This window comes from Acartia tonsa, chromosome 6 (genome assembly GCF_053477335.1).
Source record: "Acartia tonsa isolate MP-2025a chromosome 6, ASM5347733v1, whole genome shotgun sequence".
Classification (NCBI taxonomy): Eukaryota; Metazoa; Arthropoda; class Copepoda; order Calanoida; family Acartiidae; genus Acartia; species Acartia tonsa.
Window position 1 is genome coordinate 10,030,261 of NC_137265.1, and position 18,012 is coordinate 10,048,272.

The window sequence follows — 18,012 nt, forward strand, 5'->3', positions numbered from 1 at the left end:
AATCCAAGTTTATCTATCTAAAAATCAAAAATGACCACCTATACTTTTCAACAGACAAAAAAATCAATATTAAAACAAACAGTTTTCCTGCCAAAAAATAGTTATAAATTATTTTAAAGAAGAAAAATAATTGAAAGAATCCTTTAATTATTACTAGTAGAAAAGTTAAAGGCAAACTAGCATCTTCCTGGATATCATAAAAATGTATCTAGACTTAGAAAAAAAATTGGCACACATGAATTTGCTGTCACTATATTGAGTTTTGGCAACCATATTTTCATAATTTGAAAGGTGTTGAATATTTGACTTCTTACATAGATAGATAGATAGATACTGGACAAATACATACATATGTTTGTCCACTAAGATAAATAGATATTGGGTAAATATAGAAGTTTGTCCTTTGATCTGTCTATTTGTTCAAAAAAATTTTGACAACCATTTAAAAACAGTCTTTTGTTCAAAAATATTTTGACAACCATTTAAAAACAGTCTATTCGCCAGTCAAAAAACATCTTTCATTAATATATAAACCATACCTAATGATAAAACTACTAAAAAACTAAGTTTCTGCCTTAGAGGTAAGATATGTCTTAGTCTTTTTGAAGAATATATATAAGCAAGAACCAATAAGTCAAAAAGAAGCGATGAAACCAGAAGAAAATAATTTTTAATATTGTACTACAATATACATAAAACTAGAAATCTCATACCTAGCTCTTTTGTTATCGAACAAACATACTGACCCTAGTTATTCAGAAGTTGCGCTGCTTAAAAAGGCTTTCATAAAGATTTTAATCTAGCTGGGCAATCTGGTTGCACAACTTAACATGGGCGTTCACCCATATCATTAGATTAAACCTTATGAATATGTGCAAATTTTCACAGTTACAGGGATACCACAATTGAGCATCACAAGGATTCTCATTCATTAATTATTTCGCGTGTAGCTTTAAATTGTAGGAAAGAAAGTGGTTAAATCAAGCTATCAAGATCTCGAAATGGACAAGTCTGAAATTGGTGCACTTTTTATATACTTAAGTTTGGTTTTAGGCTACTTTCTTGACCTTTTACACCCACGTCCCCTATTGGCTAGTGGCAAAGCAACTGGTGACATTTAATCACATATGACAAAGATTGTGAGTGGAGCTTATTCTGTATTAAGGGAAAAGAATAAGGTGTAGATTATTTTTAAGAGCCAATATCCTTTCCCTCCCTGGTATAAAGTTTAATATGTATGTGTAACAGTTACGCTATTTACAGTACAAGCTAAATGTACGTAGATTAAATAAGGATAACAACATTTATGGAAAAGAAATATTTCATCTAAAAATATATATATTTTGCCTTTTTTATGACATTCAAATTTCAATTATTTTCAAGTATTATAAACTATTTAATTTTGATCAATAAAGAAAATATTACAATAATTTAAGTACTTATTTCCTAAATTTTTGTTTCTTTACTTTAAAACGAGCATTTTTTTAGGTGGGCCGGGAGACAGCTGTGACACTTTTTAAACCAAACCTAAAACTCAACCAAAAAAGTTACAGCACTGAAATTTGGAATGGCAGTTGCTTTAAAGAGGTAAAAAGTAGAACTATAAAGAAAAGGCGACGGAACCGCCTCTAACACTGAAAACCGCGTTTCCCGCCGATTTTTTTGCTTTTACTTAAAATACCTATCAAACAATTCTGAATGTAAATCTACGGGGGAAAATGTTGAGTAGCAGTACTTCACAAAAACTGTCAAAACTTTTTCAAAGTATTTGTATTGTACACTTTTCTTTGTAGATAAGGAGATTGCAAACAATAAAATCTGAATCATTAAAATGTTTAATGTGGCAATATTCCTCCAACCTACTCGTAGACCTTACATAACTCCCCCCCCCCCCAAAAAAAAAAAAAACACGCACCAATAACCTGTTATGTTTTAAAAAACCTTCTTAACAAAATCAGACATAGAAGAATAACAAATATCTAAAAAATATGAACCGGGGGGGGGGGGGGGGGGAGGGGAGATGTTCCACTGAAAATAAATATTACACATTAAAAAGCTTAATGTTAGCGGTACAATAAAGTTCTGAAGGCAGATTAAAAATGAAAATTTAAGATAAAGCTGCATAGAAACTAAAAATAAAATATTTTGTAAAACTAAAACTTGTTTTTTTATTTTATTGAATATTATTACAACAAAAAATGAAGTCTAAATAAAAATAAATAAAAAAATATTAAGTTGCCTTGAAACAAAAAGCAAATAATTAAAAACTCAAACTTGTTTTACTTTTATGTTATTAAAAATGAATACATTAAAAATTGAAGTCTAAATAAAAAAAATGATAGTTTATTTAAAGGATATACAACAAAAATGTTAAGACTTTATGAAAAATGCCTACCACCTTATATGCAAAAAAAAGTTGCGTTTAATGAATAGCACGAAACTACATACACACTAAAACTTTTTGTTTTGCGGTGATTATTATTATTGATATAACAAAACATAAACACCTCCCAAGATTTTGGAGGATTTTTCAATCCAGCAAAAATCTTAAACTCGTTAAAGGCATCATTTACTTTAAACTGAGAAGTTGTGTGTTTATGTTGCTTAAGATCTCAAAAATGGCTATAATGATAGGCCTGCAGTTTTCAGTGAGGCTTTATTAATGCTGGGCTGGTTTCATGCCATTTTCCAGGAAGGTCTGTTAAGACATCTAAAATTTAACGACTCCAAAATAAATTTATTTTCCAATTATTTAGATGTTAAATGCTCTCTTTTAAAATGTTTTCTTTAGTGGTAACAATTTCAGCATGCTATTATGTTAAATCCTCCATAATGTTTGAAGACTCATAATATGAGCGTGCGTCTAATAATTACAAAGCTTAACATCATTTTCGCATCATAATTACTCCTGTAATCAAAACTCCGTTATTTTGTGTATTTTATCAGGGAGGAAGGGATATTGGGCTCTTTATTACACTTGTCCCCAACGTTTTATAATACCGTTGTCTTATTTGTTGGCTTAAGAACTTTGGGGACTTTTAATGAATTTTGATTGATTTGTTTATTTAGAAGAGTGTTCAAACGTTTCAACTACTAATTGGAATCTACTAATGGGGTAATTTTGTGTATCAATATATCGGCCATTGTCTTATCCCTTTAGATCCCTAGCTGATATATTATATTATAGAGCTGCATGTTAAGTTCAAAATGTACCTAATACAATTGCAAAAAAATCTTACATTGGAATAATAATTAGGCTTTTAACACTCAAAGCGTTTTCTATAAAGCATAGAACACATTTTATTTTGAATTTTAATATGTTTTATTTTAAGGTCAAATAGAATAAAGGAACAAAGCTGCTAGTTTTTATATTACAAAACATTCAATATTAGTTGAGCTGCTATTTCTTATTAAAAAGAATAAGTGATTATTTATTATAATAAAGACTTGTCCATTAATAATTGATTCTGAACCATTAAATTCAAAGATAGAGATAAAAATAATGAAAAATAAAGTTTTACAGGTCGCAATTAGGGCTTACTATAAAAGATTACACCCCCCACACCTTCCAGTTAAACGTCCTTTCAAACTCTATACTAAAAAACATCTCCCTTTTTAAGCCAAATTAAACTTAATATTATTATATGTAATTTAAATGAAATGCTTCAAATTCAACCTGTAAAAATATTACCCCCCAAATAAAATTATTTACATGTAAACATCCGTTGCGGTCGACAATTTAGTTTGAAAATAATTTTCCTAGTCGCTGCATGGCGATTAAAATGATTAAAAGCAAAAGAAAGTTTCCGTTAATGGTGATCACATGGTTATACATTTTCTCATAGACAATAGAGTTGCAACACACACCAGGGATATAAAGGGATAAGACAATGGCCGATATTTTGATATTTCACAAAATTGCTCTTTCTATAGATTAAAATCATTGGTTGAAACGCTTGGACAAACAACTTAATGAACCAACTAAATTAAAATTCAATAAAGACCCCGAAGTTGTTGAGCTAACAAAAAGAAAAAAACGTTATTATAAAACTTTGAGGAGTAGTGTAATCAACAGCCAAATGTCCCCTCCTTACCTGTACACACACACACACATATATGTCAGCTGATTAATTAATACTTATTGAGATATTACAGAGAAATAAAAGATTATTTGAAGCCAGTAGACATAATAAAAGAAACTACAAAGGAGGAATTTTATAACATCTTTTGAACTATTTTAGATCCCTCAAATAAAAGTATGGTATAGGTTGATAATGCTTATTCTAAAAAATTTGCTTTTTAATAAAGTTTTCATTTCATACAAATTGTTAATGACAAACCAATCTAAACAAAATATTTCATCCAATATGACTTTATAAAAATGGATTAGTCTACAGTTGGTTATGTCACAATATATGACATTTTGAAAACTACACGATAGAAAACTTATATATTTTAATTAAGATATTCGGACGTGGTTATTATTTTCCATAGAAAGGGTTTTGCAATTTCTATGTAATAAAATTACCATTTTCACATGACTAATAATACAATAATTTTACCATGGACAGACGACGAAATAGCTTTCTAATATATCATTAACAAGGATGACTGCATTTATAAGCAGCACAATTACGATAAGGATTCTGATTAAAATTGACAGATTAACAGCCGATAAGAGTTATAAATGAGCTTTAAAAATTTCACGTAAAAAAAAGAGTCTTAAAATGCTTAAAAATTGATTGGTTCATTGAGTTGAGTGTCCAAACGTTTTATCAATTAATTGTATTCTACAGAACGGGTAAATTTGTGCGTCACCATTAGGGATGTTAATAAATTCATATGGCATTGCCTTATCAATTAGATGCCTGGCACAAAACGGCTGCTATATATAGTAACAAACTCTACTTTGTCTCGAAAAAATCAATAAAATCTTTCAATTTACACGAAGCAAAAACCACAAATTTAAAATACTTCAATATTTTGTTATAATAAATTAAATTATACAAATATTAAATGATTTATCCCCCTATTTTGAAAAAAATCCTCCATCATCTAATCTTAACTAGATTGATGGCTTGTAAAAGTATTACATAAGCTATGAAAGTGGATCAAATAACCATTATTTCATAGTTTAGATTGGCATCTGTTTTAAAAATATTGTAGATTAATAATTTGTTTTTCTTGCGACATAAATGATATACTTAATGATATTTAAAAGTATTCTTTAAACTAGCTAACTCTAGAAAACAGCCGGGGATAATGCAATAAATAGTTGTACATCTCAAATGATGATAAACAAAATTACCACTTCTGTAGATTTAAATTATCGTATGAAAGGTTTAGATAATACTTATTTAAAACAACAGTTTTAATAAAAGTAACCAACGTTTTTAGACTAACCAATGAGAGACTAAATTTACAGTCCAGTTTACCTTCCCTCCTTTTAAAAATCAAAAAGGGAATAGTGTCATAAATAAACCAAAGACAAAATATTCTTTTGTATATTAGACATGAAAGAAACGTCAGGTTTTTTAAAACCTAAATCTAAAAACTTAACAGACATGCTGTTCAAGAGGTTCTAAGCAGCATAAATTTACCTGGAAGGGAGGGCGGAGTGTAGTTAAGCCCAGTATCATAGCTGATAGTCCTGTCTCCTATAGTTAGGGTCCGCATCTTGAAATCTTCCGTCGAAATACTAACTTATTTAAACTATTTTTATTTATCACTTTAAGGTTTAATTTAATCTAAACATTATAATATAAATCACTAAAATTTCGTTTTGTATATCACTTATAGATTGTCACTAATTAAACCCAGAAATTTCACGGTTACACACACACACAAGTTTGATGTTCACATCATGGCGTACCACAACAAACTAACAATATTTCTTGCTGTACAAATTGCACCCTCTGCTTGTCGATAATTCTTGGCGGGTAAAAAAGGGTTGACTGGAGGATTTTTGTTTCTTAAATGGAGGATTTTTTTTCGTTGCTTTCACTAATGTGACATTTTTTCTGAAATAAAATAAAAATATTATTTATTAATATGATAATATATCCCGTCGCTTAGACTTAAAAAGTTTAACTAATGATTTAATATCTGTAAAACATGTAATAACATATAATGAGAAGGAACTAAACATTATGACTTTATGCATTTGTCAATAAATCTTATCTCTGACTATATAGTTTAAATATTTAGTCATATTTCATTTAATTTAATCAACGTCAATTCAAAGTTAACTCTATTTAAAAATACTAGCGAAAGCGCCTCTAGCATATAGCGGCTCTGTAGTGTAGAAAAGGGTAAAACATAGCTAAAAACCATCCCATGAATTAAATGCTTAAAATAAAATAGTTTAAAACCATCCCGGATTCTATGTTAAGGCTAAGCAATTAAGTTCGTCTGGTCTTTATTTTTCACAAAAAAAAACTCAACACTTCAAGTTACTACAAATTAGAAGCGCTGCTACTGTTTAATAGTCTAGATTCGTACGTCCGTATGCCTTTGTTTATAAAGAAAACGTATTTCTCTCTTCGCATTCGAACTAACAATCATTTCCACAAAGACTTACTTGAATCGACTGTAAAGACTCGTACACGCTTGCAGCAGCTTTGCTGACAAATGAAAATTAGTTTTAGAACCAGGGCTTTCAGTTTAAAAGTATTGTTTTAAAAAAGACAACCCTGTTACAAAATAAATTGAAATCTAGTATCATTATTGTAATTTATAGTTGACAGAAATAGTTTTAGTTGAAACAGTTTGGTTTCCTGTAATTTTAACAATTTTATGAAATATCATGGTCACTTGTATCATCAATTTAAGATGTTAAGTGATAAAATTGCTTTTTGGCAGTGCAACTACTCTAAAACTAATTTTGTTTTCCGTGGGTCTATGTGTCAGGGATAAGACAATGGCCGCTAAATTTGTGTACCACCTCAAGATACACAAAATTACCTCTTTTAAAGATTACAATTAGTGGTTGAAACGTATGGACACTCAACTTAATGAACCAACTAATCAAAATTACATAAAAGTGTAAGTGTTGTTTATTACATTAGTCCCCAAAGTTTTATAATACAATTTCTTATTCGTTATAACTTTGGGGACTTTTATTTAATTCGCATTGGTTGGTTCATTAAGTTGATTGTCCAAACGTTTTTACCACTAAATTTAATTTACTGAAGGGGTAACTTTGTTATGAGCATTGGGGATGTAAATAAATTTTTCGACCCTTGTCTTATCCATTCAGATCCCTGTGCATTAATAAATAAATGAATTGAAATTGTATGTATATGTATTTAGTTAAGCTTAGCATAATCGAATCAAATTCCAATTATGTATAAGAAGCAATCACAAATTATAGGCACATTGAAATATCCATTTATTTACAATTTTCAAATGAAATCCGTAAAATTATGAATTTAACAACAAATACAATTTATATCCAATGCAGTGTAGCTAAAACTCTCATATCTCACATTTTAAATAATATTAGGATTTAAAATATGGATAGGACAATGAAGATACCCTCCCAAAAAAGTTAAAAATCTTCCCAGGGCCTATAAGAAGCTTCACTGTAAAGGAGAACAACATAGATTCAGCGGATAGTTACAGACAAATAAAGCTTGTTACTTTATATGATACTAGCGGCTACGTCCCTAGAGGCCTCTAGTGGCACTTTGAATGTTTTTTTTTTAAATATCTAATTACAGAAATAATTGGTTTATGTTTCGTTGGAGTCTCTTTTTCGGGAGGGGTAATTCTTTTCTAGGGGCGATTTCTCCTGATAGGGTGGTGGTACCCTCCCCAAAATAGTTATAAACCTTCTTGGGACTTATGAGAAGCTACCCTGTTAAGGAGAACCCGATCGGTTCAGCGGTAAGCGAGATCCTTCGGTACAAACACACAAACATACAAACACACAGACAAACACACAGACATCCTGTTACTTTAGTATAAGGAATGATAAGATAATACCGCTTAGGAAATAAATTAGGGAAAAGCTTTGCTCTAAAATCTATGAACCCTAAAATACAAATTTAATAGTTTGATAAATAATGTCATATTGGTGAATTCAAAGTTTTGTTTAATCATTTTATCATTTATTTTATCTATAATACAAAGTAGAATGATGTCTTCCGTCCGTCTGTCTGTCTGTCTGTCCGTCTGTCCGTCCCTTAAGATATCGGTAACCACTAAACCGATCGGATTCTACTCTTCAAGGATTACACCTACTGGTCCTGTGGTTGTTTTAGGCTATTTTCTGGGGGGTGGGACACCCCCCAAAAAATGAAAAAATTATCTCAATTTTTTTTAATTATTTAAATTTTTAAGGGCATCTCCTGAGGTAATTATTTTTTTTACCTCTTGGGGCAAAGCCCCTAGAGGCTAGGGGCGAAGCCGCTAGTTTTTTCAAAAAGCAAAGCTTCTGTATAGTAAGGCCGTTTATCTGGCTGAGAATATGACTCACTCTATAGTCACTTGAAAGTCCTAAATGTCTGCAAAACCTTTTCTATTGGATTTATAATTACTTGGATGTTACATCAGATTATTATTTACGCTAATAAAGTGAAACTTTTAGCTGGCTAAAATAAAAATCCCCCCATCCACTCTCTTTACCCTATCCCCTCCCCTCCTACTGGATGAACGAACTGACCAATACGTGATGTCCATGTTAGCAACTTAAGTTGACGACAATTTTTCCGCTGTCATAATATCCACGTATATTCTAGATTCATTTGTCTGACATATATGAGAAATTTTCTTTTAAACTGTTTTAGAAGATATACTGTTATTTTTCATTCAATATGTTGTTAGCTTGCTATTGATAATCTACTTGTTGTTCTAGTTTCTTAACCTAATACAAAATAGAATAATTGTATTGTAAAACTAAAAGACAAAGGCTTTGTTATGAGAATTAAAAATACATATCGAACATCTTAAATTGAAAAAAAAACATGATAATAAAATAAATTTGAGTATTCGGCGTTTCTTGTTTAAGAATAAAAGATGAAAATCATGTCGGAATTTTTATATTTTTTGTTGTAGACCATTTTTGCATTTATGTAAACAATAAAATCTGTAAGATAAAAATTGCAATGAAACTAGAATAGAAGCATCCATAAGTAGCACAGCAATAACAAGCTTAATATAAAAAGAACAGAAAACTATAAAAACAGATTATTAAAAAAATATATAAAAAAACTGCTGGGTGACTGTAAAAGAAAGAGTATGATGTGGCACTTTTATTAAAATAGCCTAAAACCTGTAAAACAAACAAACAACCATTCAACAAATTAAATTAACCCGCACCCCTGTCGAATGAAAAAACAAATGTTAATCATGACTTACTAATCATTCTCTTCCTAGTATACAAACCCTTTTTTCTAAATGGTTGATAGTTTTATACATTCTGTACTGGCACCCTGGTAAATTTTTACTTTTTGTCATCTTAGAACCTAGAGAAATTATGTTTCTAAGTAACGCAGTAAGAAGGAAATTAAATTAATTTAAGAAAACTAGCAATAAACTAAAGATAGGTAAATGAAAGACAAATTGTTTTTATAAACGAATACGATAGTCAGGTAGGTGCAATAGGTTTCATAGAATCCTTGCAGCAAGCACAATTTCAAGCATATTTGATTGTGTACATTGGTCTAATAAAAGGTTTTAAAGAAACCTACCTAAAGTGTATTCTTAATTTAGTATCACATGTAAATACCTCACAGTTTAGAGGAGCAGCACTACTTATAAAGTACAACAACAAGGCTGTACAAACATTGAAAATTTGTCAGCGACCAGCCTTACTTGCTTTTGTTTGATCAGTAAACAGGGAGGAGTATAACAATGACAATTAAAACAATCTACAACCCCTACATCCCCCACATTTTTACCATCTATCATTTGAGTTTGAGGGAAGATTGATTTATCCTTAATTGTTCTATCTCTGTATCCCTGCATTAGTCATGACTGCGCCTTTGAAAACCAAGGCAAGAAAAAGTTGAACAAACAAGAATGACAACATCCACAAGTGGTGCAAAAAGCTATGTGACAGAAAAGTTAAACATACACTAATATTGCAGCGCCCATTCTAAAAAAACAAGGATGACAAAATCCACAAGAAGAGCGGCGGAAATTCTTTGAAAACAATTGAACAATAGTATTGCATCGACCATTCTACAAAAATGTTTAAAAACAAGTATGGCAACTGACTAGTGTAGCAAAGGAATCACTTTTTCTTTTTTGTCTAGTAAAAAATATTTCGAATAATTTTTCCTGTAAAACATGGGTTAAGCGCTAACATATTATTTTCAATCAGCAGCATACTAGATTTAAATAAATTTATTTACTTTTAGAATCTTTAATCTTCATAACGCTATTCTAGTAATAATGAATAATCTATCTTTATCATTATAAAGTTATAGTACATTCCTGTTATAAAATTATTTTCTACAACTAAAATGAATTATATAGTAGCTTCACGATTCAAAAGTAAAACAAATAATCTATTTAGTTTAACCTTTTGCGAGCAAACCCAGGGAAAAAGGGGTCACTGATAGATAATCTATTCTACTACATCCCTTTCTTCCCCCGAATATATCCTTATAATAAATTTCTGTGTCTGTGTACCGAAAGATCTCGAAAACCATTGAACCGATATGGTTCTCCTTAACATCTAATAGGTCCTGGGAAGGTTTATTTTTATTTTGGGGGAAGATAACACCACCTACATGAGAAATCATCCCTAGAAAAAAGTCGCCCCCCCATGCCCCAAAAATCAATATTCAAGCTTTATCTTTATAAAACTAAAATTAAGTTGGAAGTTGACTTCCCCACCCCGGCCCCCACCACTACAAAGCCTCCTAGAGGTATTTAGGGGCGTAGCCGATAGTACTTAAATAAGCTAGTAACAGTAAAATTAGGTTGAAGATTTATTTATCGTCCATGGTCTTATCCCTGTATCCCTGCAGCCAGCAAAGACCTTTTCCGGTAGCTTATCTACTTAGTGCATATGCATGTTACACATATTATACCTTTTCAACAGCGTAGCTATTCTATAACCTAAATATGTCCGTTTGTCTGTTCTTTTACATAATCTACTGTAAGTATTATTTATGTCCGTCCGTCTGTCCGTCACTAAGATATCTACTTAGTGCATGTTAGACACGTTATAACTTTTCAATAGCGTAGCAACACTGTAAATTAGGTGTTTCCTTCAGTTTGTACTTCATTTAGGTTACCATATATGGCAACACCCTTTTGGATAAATCCTTTTAAACCCCTCAGCTACAAATAAAAATAAATTTTTTTTTGTGAAACATTTCAGCATATAAAATAGAATCCTTATTAAATTGAAGATCAATAATAATAGATATATAATTTATCTAAGGTCAACCTTGTATATCAAAGATTAGGATTAAGTAGGGATCTAAAGGGATAAGACAATAGCCGATAAATTGATATGCATTCCCAATGATTACACACAAAATTACCCCTTTAGTAGAAAAATTACTGGCTGAAACGTTTAAACACTCAATTAAAAACAACTAACCAATTAAAATTCAGGAAAAATAATTTATCGTCTATTGTTCTATCTCTAAATCCCTGGGATTAAAAACATCATATGTGATCAAAACAAGGCAAACTTGGCCCCCTATGATTATCAGGGTGGTAGTGGATAGGACCACAGAAGAAAAATATCTTTTGAACTGCAAAAAGTTTTATTATCATTTTGCTTCTGTTTCAAAACAAGTGACGTTTAATTCCTACAATTTCTTTGTTGATAACAATTACAGTGTGTTTATTGAAATATATTTATACCAAGTAATGCATTTTTTTTGAGGCAAATAAGATTTTTTAGATATTTCTAAGGTGCTATGCCACTCTTATAAAAAAATTATATTTAAGTATTTTAATTGTATATCCATTATGATTTGCCTAAATTGCCAAATATTTTGATGTAACGTTTAAAGTTTGATATAACTCACAGAAGATGGACATACCTTCTTCATTCCTAGAGAGAATAAAATATAGGTAAACCTAATTTCGATATAAATAAAATGGTCTAATTCTTATACTCTAACACATTGCATTTGTATTCTATTTTGATTCAAATATCCGTTAATTGTATTCAGATAAAAAATATGTTCCTTTATTTTAGCAAAAATTGTACATTGGATAAAATAGCGTAAGTTTTTATGTAAAATGAATACAAATAATCAAAAACTATTGCCTGTGTGTTAAAAGTAAAGTTACAATTTCATAAAAATCTACTGATTTCGTAAAATAAGTTTTAAAAAACGGTTTGGGGTTCCCTTCTACTGCATCTTGACCACAATCAAACTTTCTTGGAAATGCGTAATATTTTGATTTTTTTATTTCAGGTTAGGTGAAGTAAAGGGTTAGAAGAGACCCAGTTTGGTAGTACCCCGTGGGATTAGGGTCCCATGCAAGGGCTAGACATAAACTTGAAAAGTGAGGGGGGGGGGGGGTTTGGTGGTCAAAAAATAGGTTTGAGTGAAAGCACCAGGATTTAACTTTGCAGGCATAATGAAAACTGTATAGACAAAAATGAAAAGCTAAATAAATGAAGTTTTTAGGGAAGTTCCTTTTGCTATTTTGTATTGACACCGTTCTATATAAATCAGATATTCAAGACCTACGGATTTAAAAGCGGGATTCTTTGAATAATCCTTATATCATATACCCCAATAAAGATTATAAATATAGAGCAACAGTAAGCAAATGAAAATTTTGTCCAAAAACAGACAAACAAGATTAGAAGTTTAAAAACTATTGTTTGTTTGTTGTAGCTCTGATTCTCTGAAGTTAGAATTCAGATGCTCACGGAAAAACTATTCCAGTTTCTTGGAAACCGATAAATATCCACTGGATTAGAGCCGGTTCTCATCAATACTCAAAAATCATGTATAGCATTATATTACAGACAATTTTCTATGAATAAATAAAAATCATAAAATTATATTTGTTAGCCCAGACCTTCGGCCCCTTTGGGCTAACAAAACTGGTTTAAATCTTATAATATGTCATTTCAATATCCGTGGAAAGCTGTCTTTAATAATGAGAGAAAATTTTCACATAAAATATAAGGAGTGCCTTTTGTTAAATTAGTAGGATAATTATAAAGTAGATTCTCTAATAATAATTGCAATACTCAATATTAACCCTTTAAATACATTTACAAGTCAAATTAAGAACAAAGTTTTATTTAAATTTTTTCATTGTATGGCTTTAATCAAATGATTACAATACAAAATTGTAATATTGATTTTGCATAGGAATAATTCAATGTATTAACCCTTAAACAACTTTAATTCAAATCCTAAAAATATTTCAAGGCAGAGTATCAAAAAAAAAACTCATTCAGGTCTTAAAAACTCTCAATTATCTATAACTTCTATATCCACTATAATCTAAGTATTGCACGAAGTAAGGTGGTAAAGTAACTTTTTTTACATTGAGAAACCTCCCTCCCCCCCCCCCCCCCTTATAATCGTAATGATTTTTTGCTCATGAGTTATCAATTATATTTCGGCATTAAACCTTACCTTACTTAACCTAACCAAATAACAATTTTAAAATTTTTTTTTATACTGTGGGATTAATTGGGGAGTTTGTAAGGAGAGGTTCAATTTTAATTGATGGGGTTCCGCCAAGATGATTGTAACCAATATATAAGTGTCATTTTTAGAACCATATACTCATTTTTTAAAGAGACAAAAGGATAAGATATAATAGTACTCTAATTTCCACCGGATTAGAACAATTCTAAGACATACAGAAAAATCATGTAAAGCATCGTATATAGACATTTTTTTCACATTAATTAAAACTAGTTTGTTAGTTATTAGACCCCTCAGGGCTGACAAAACAGTTATAAATTTAATTTTAATATCCGCAGAAAGCTGGCTATAATACGGATGCTGTGAGTATTGGTGCAAAAAATATGACGTAACAAAAAAATAGCCAATGAGAGGCCGTTATTGACCAATGGTAAAATTTATAGTGGCCTCTCATTGGCTAATTTTTTTTGTTACGTCATATTTTTTTGCGCCAATACTCACAGCATCGATTAATTTATAATCAATGTTCTATCCCTATTTCCCTGAATTTTTCCAGTTATAAATATAAAACAAAACATCATCCACAAAAATACACACATAAAAATAACTAAAATATAGCAACTCAAGGCAGACTTAAAGTATGTCTATAGCATTATGTTAAATAAAGCTGCTTCTTTGTAGTAAGATTTGTCCGACAGTTTAATACTGTTCTCCTTGATTATTAATAAAACATTATCTTTATACTGCTGCGCTAACTAAAGACTGTGTACATCTTTTCATTATTTAAAAATTTAAGATTCGAGAGAAAAAAATTCTTATAATAAAGTAACAGAATGTCTGTTTGTCTGTGTGTTTGTACCGAAGGATCTCGCTGACCGCTGAACCGATCGGGTTCTTCTTAACAGGGTAGATTCTCATAGGTCCTGGGAAAGTTTATAACTATTTTATGGGAGAGTACCACCACCCTCCCAAGAGAAATCACAAAAAATCAATATCCGTGGAGACTTGAATGCAACATTTAAACATCGCACAATCTTTTTTTTTACTTTTTTTTTAAATTGGCCGTTGGAATTCAACTTTCCTCTTCTAGAAGCCTCTAGGGGCGTAGCCGCTAGTATTAGATAAGTTACTTAACTGTCGACCAGGACTATTGAAAGTGTGTAAACGCAATGCTACTGGGTTGAACAGGATATATTCCGGATGTGCCTTAGCGGAGCTTAAGAAACCAAAAGTCCTAGGCGGTTATCAAGGTTATTAAAAAAGGTTGACCTTATAGGTTTTCGCTTTAAAGTAAATAATAAGGACCTAAATTTCACTAAAAACTTAAATCTTAGTATATTCATCTATGAGTTTTTTTATACCAAGGTTTGGTTGGTTTTAGTGTTTAGGTTACCGCAATGTTTAGACCCACCACAAGGGCTTATTTAATGGGGTGGAGTTTAATAATGCAACCCCATGTGGGTAGAATTACTATAGAACCATTATATCACACTTTACATTTTAAAAGTCTGAAAAAGAAAAGGTAGTTAGTAAAATAGCATTTAAAAATTTTAATTAAAATCAATTGAGTATGAAAACATATCCATTATTGGCTATATAAGGGTTGCGGAAGCTTTTTATAGTGCCTAAAAAAATAACGTCATACTGGTCTACCATTATTGGTCAATTAAAATGTTTACTGACCTGCCATTGGTAGTTTAGTCTCTATATTGGTCTGTCATTGGTCATTTGTATTGTATGACGTCATTTTTATAGGCACTGTTTTGCGCTTCATGAAAGCATCAAAGCATTTGACAATGTTATGTTTTAAATTAAAAACTACATGGTAAAAGTTAAACTTTCTCAGGTTATCAATAAGCCAAGTATTGCAATTAAGTTAATCTACAACAAATTTTTTCGTCCAAAAACTACCAATTGTGTAATTTTAAATATATAAGGAGGTGGAGAAGAATTTATTGTATAGTGATGTTAACAAATTCAGCAGAAATATAGCCATTTTTACAATGATCTATAGGGACAATCGCTAATAAATTTATGTACATCCCCAATTATGTTACACAAAAGTATTCCTTCTGTAGATTAAAATAAGTAATTGAAACTTTGAACACTCAACTTAGAAAATCAAAATTCAACAAAGTCCCCGAAGCCAATGAATAAGAAACGTTATTACAAAACTTTTCTACCTGAATAAAGTTTCTTGATTGTCAAGATCCAGACACGAAATTATTATATAACATCAATACCACACATAATAACATCAGGGATAGGACAATGGATTATAAATTAATCTCAACCTAATTATTTTCCTTTAAATTCTACCCCTGGGATTAATTTATACATCATTGGCATTTCCCTCCCCTCCCATTGCAATAAAATTTAAGACAAATGTATTCAATAGACTAAACATCAAGATCAAAATGGAAAAGCTTATAATGTCTTTTTTTGTTGAAGGTTTCTAGTGCCAAAAATGATTCAAGTAATCTAATTAGAAATGAAACTTAGAAGGTCTGTCTTCCCTTTCCACTAATGGTTTTACAAATTTGACCCCCCCTGGTGAATTGCTGTGCACGCCACTGCTTTAAAAGTTAAAATAATTTTAGCTAGAAAAGAATAAAGTAGACCTGCATACTTCAACGTAAACAAAATGTACATATCTTCTATATCTAGTATCTAGAGGCTCTGTGTTCGAAGGAGTAGAGAAAGGCTTGAAAAATAGCTAAAAACCATCCCAAAACTTATATTTGTACATGAAATAGCCTAAAACTATCACAGGAGCTTTGTGAAGCTTATCTATAAAAGAGAACTTATTTTATTGAGATCCTAAGCCTCAAAACTACTTTATATTATAGGATACATACACCTTATTCATGTAAAATTTGAATATTTTTGAATAATTTGGAACAACGTACATTGTCGCGCATACTATCAGACGAAAAGTGTCTTTACAAACTTACAAAATTATATGATAGCAATTATGTAACTATTAGTTTTAAATGGCTGATAAAATAAAGGCATAACAGTCATTTATTTAAACAAATTACTTTCTTAAAGTTTTGGATTTCTTATTAGAGAGAGAGGGGACAATGAGCAGTTTATTACACTACTCCCCAAAGTTTTATAATAGCGTTTTCTTATTTGTTGGCCTAACAACCTTGAAGACTTTTAATAAATTTTGATTGGTTGGTTCATTATATTGAGTGCCCAAACTTTTTAACCCCTAATTAATAGAGAAGGGGTAATTTTATGCATCCTCACTGGGGATGTACATCATTTTATCGGCCATTGTCTTATCCCTTCAGATACCTGATTTATGATTTTTAATCCACTACTCATAACTGTTCATAACTTTTTACCCTCCTGTAAAATACATAATTTTGACAACAGCATTGCCTAAACACTTTGGTGACAAATACAATGAAGTTTCTTATTAATTGCTGCTGGGAAATGCAAAGATTACATATTATTATATGAATCTCAAAATTTGCTGTAATAAAAAATGGCGCCAAACTCACAGGAATTCTGATTTAAAATTACAATGATTTAGTGGACGATAAATCTCTTGTGATGCTCTCAATAGCTTATGAGAACCAGTTTGTCTGATATTTGCATGTACATTATCTCCAATATAAATACTTTAGGGGCATATGTGATTCTTACAAGCTGCTCGTAAGATGATAGTCTTATGTTGATATAATCATGGAAGAACATTAACACTTGATACGATTTTTTGAGTGTGCAATTTTAAATAGCGCCATTTGTGAGTATGACTGTTTAATTCCTGTGTAGTAGGCATGGGATAAATATTTCTGGGAACACACACATACGTAATTCTGTAGAGTAGCGACGTTCTTGTGTTACAACAAAAAAATTTGTTATAATGGTCCTTGGACAAACGCAGGAGTGGACACTTAACCTAACCTAACCTATTTTAAACCATATTTTGGGTTTTTTAAATGCCTATCCCCTGCGGGGGGGGGGCTTATTTGTATATTCATATCTTAACACCTAAAATACTTACTTAGATTAATATTCTAACACTCCTGCGTTTTTCCTCTCCGACGTTTGGGACTCCTGCGTTTGTCCTGGAAACTTTAAAATCCGTCAATAAGACAGGGGCCTTGCTCCCACTCTACTTAAATTCTTCGTTATTTCTATTAAATATATTCTAAAGAAACATACTTCGTTGATTTTGCGTGATCAAAATATTTACAAGTTTTAATATTTAATAATATTTAAATCTTTTCATTCAAACTTTTTAAAATAATAAATAATTAACAACGTATAAGTTAATCTTGAATTGGGGCATGTCAGCCTGTATTTTAAACGAACATCATATGGTTTTTACAAATTATGGTTGCATTCAGTATTTATCTAATAATGACTTTTACATTTATGATTGTAACAGTTGGGAGCTTTTTAT

At 30.7% G+C, this 18,012-nt stretch overlaps 1 protein-coding gene across 12 annotated transcripts in view; it reads right to left on the minus strand.

The window, feature by feature from the left end:
• The window catches only part of LOC145321782 (uncharacterized), a 90,388-nt gene extending 84,366 nt beyond the window's left edge, over window positions 1-6,022 (minus strand). For all 12 annotated transcript variants that reach the window (XM_080163395.1, XM_080163394.1, XM_080163389.1 and 9 more), the window contains exon 1: window positions 5,601-6,022. In XM_080163395.1, the coding sequence (XP_080019521.1) occupies window positions 5,601-5,676 (76 nt within the window). In that variant the 5' untranslated portion in view covers window positions 5,677-6,022. The remainder of the gene's footprint in view (window positions 1-5,600) is intronic.
• Window positions 6,023-18,012: the final 11,990 nt, after the last annotated feature.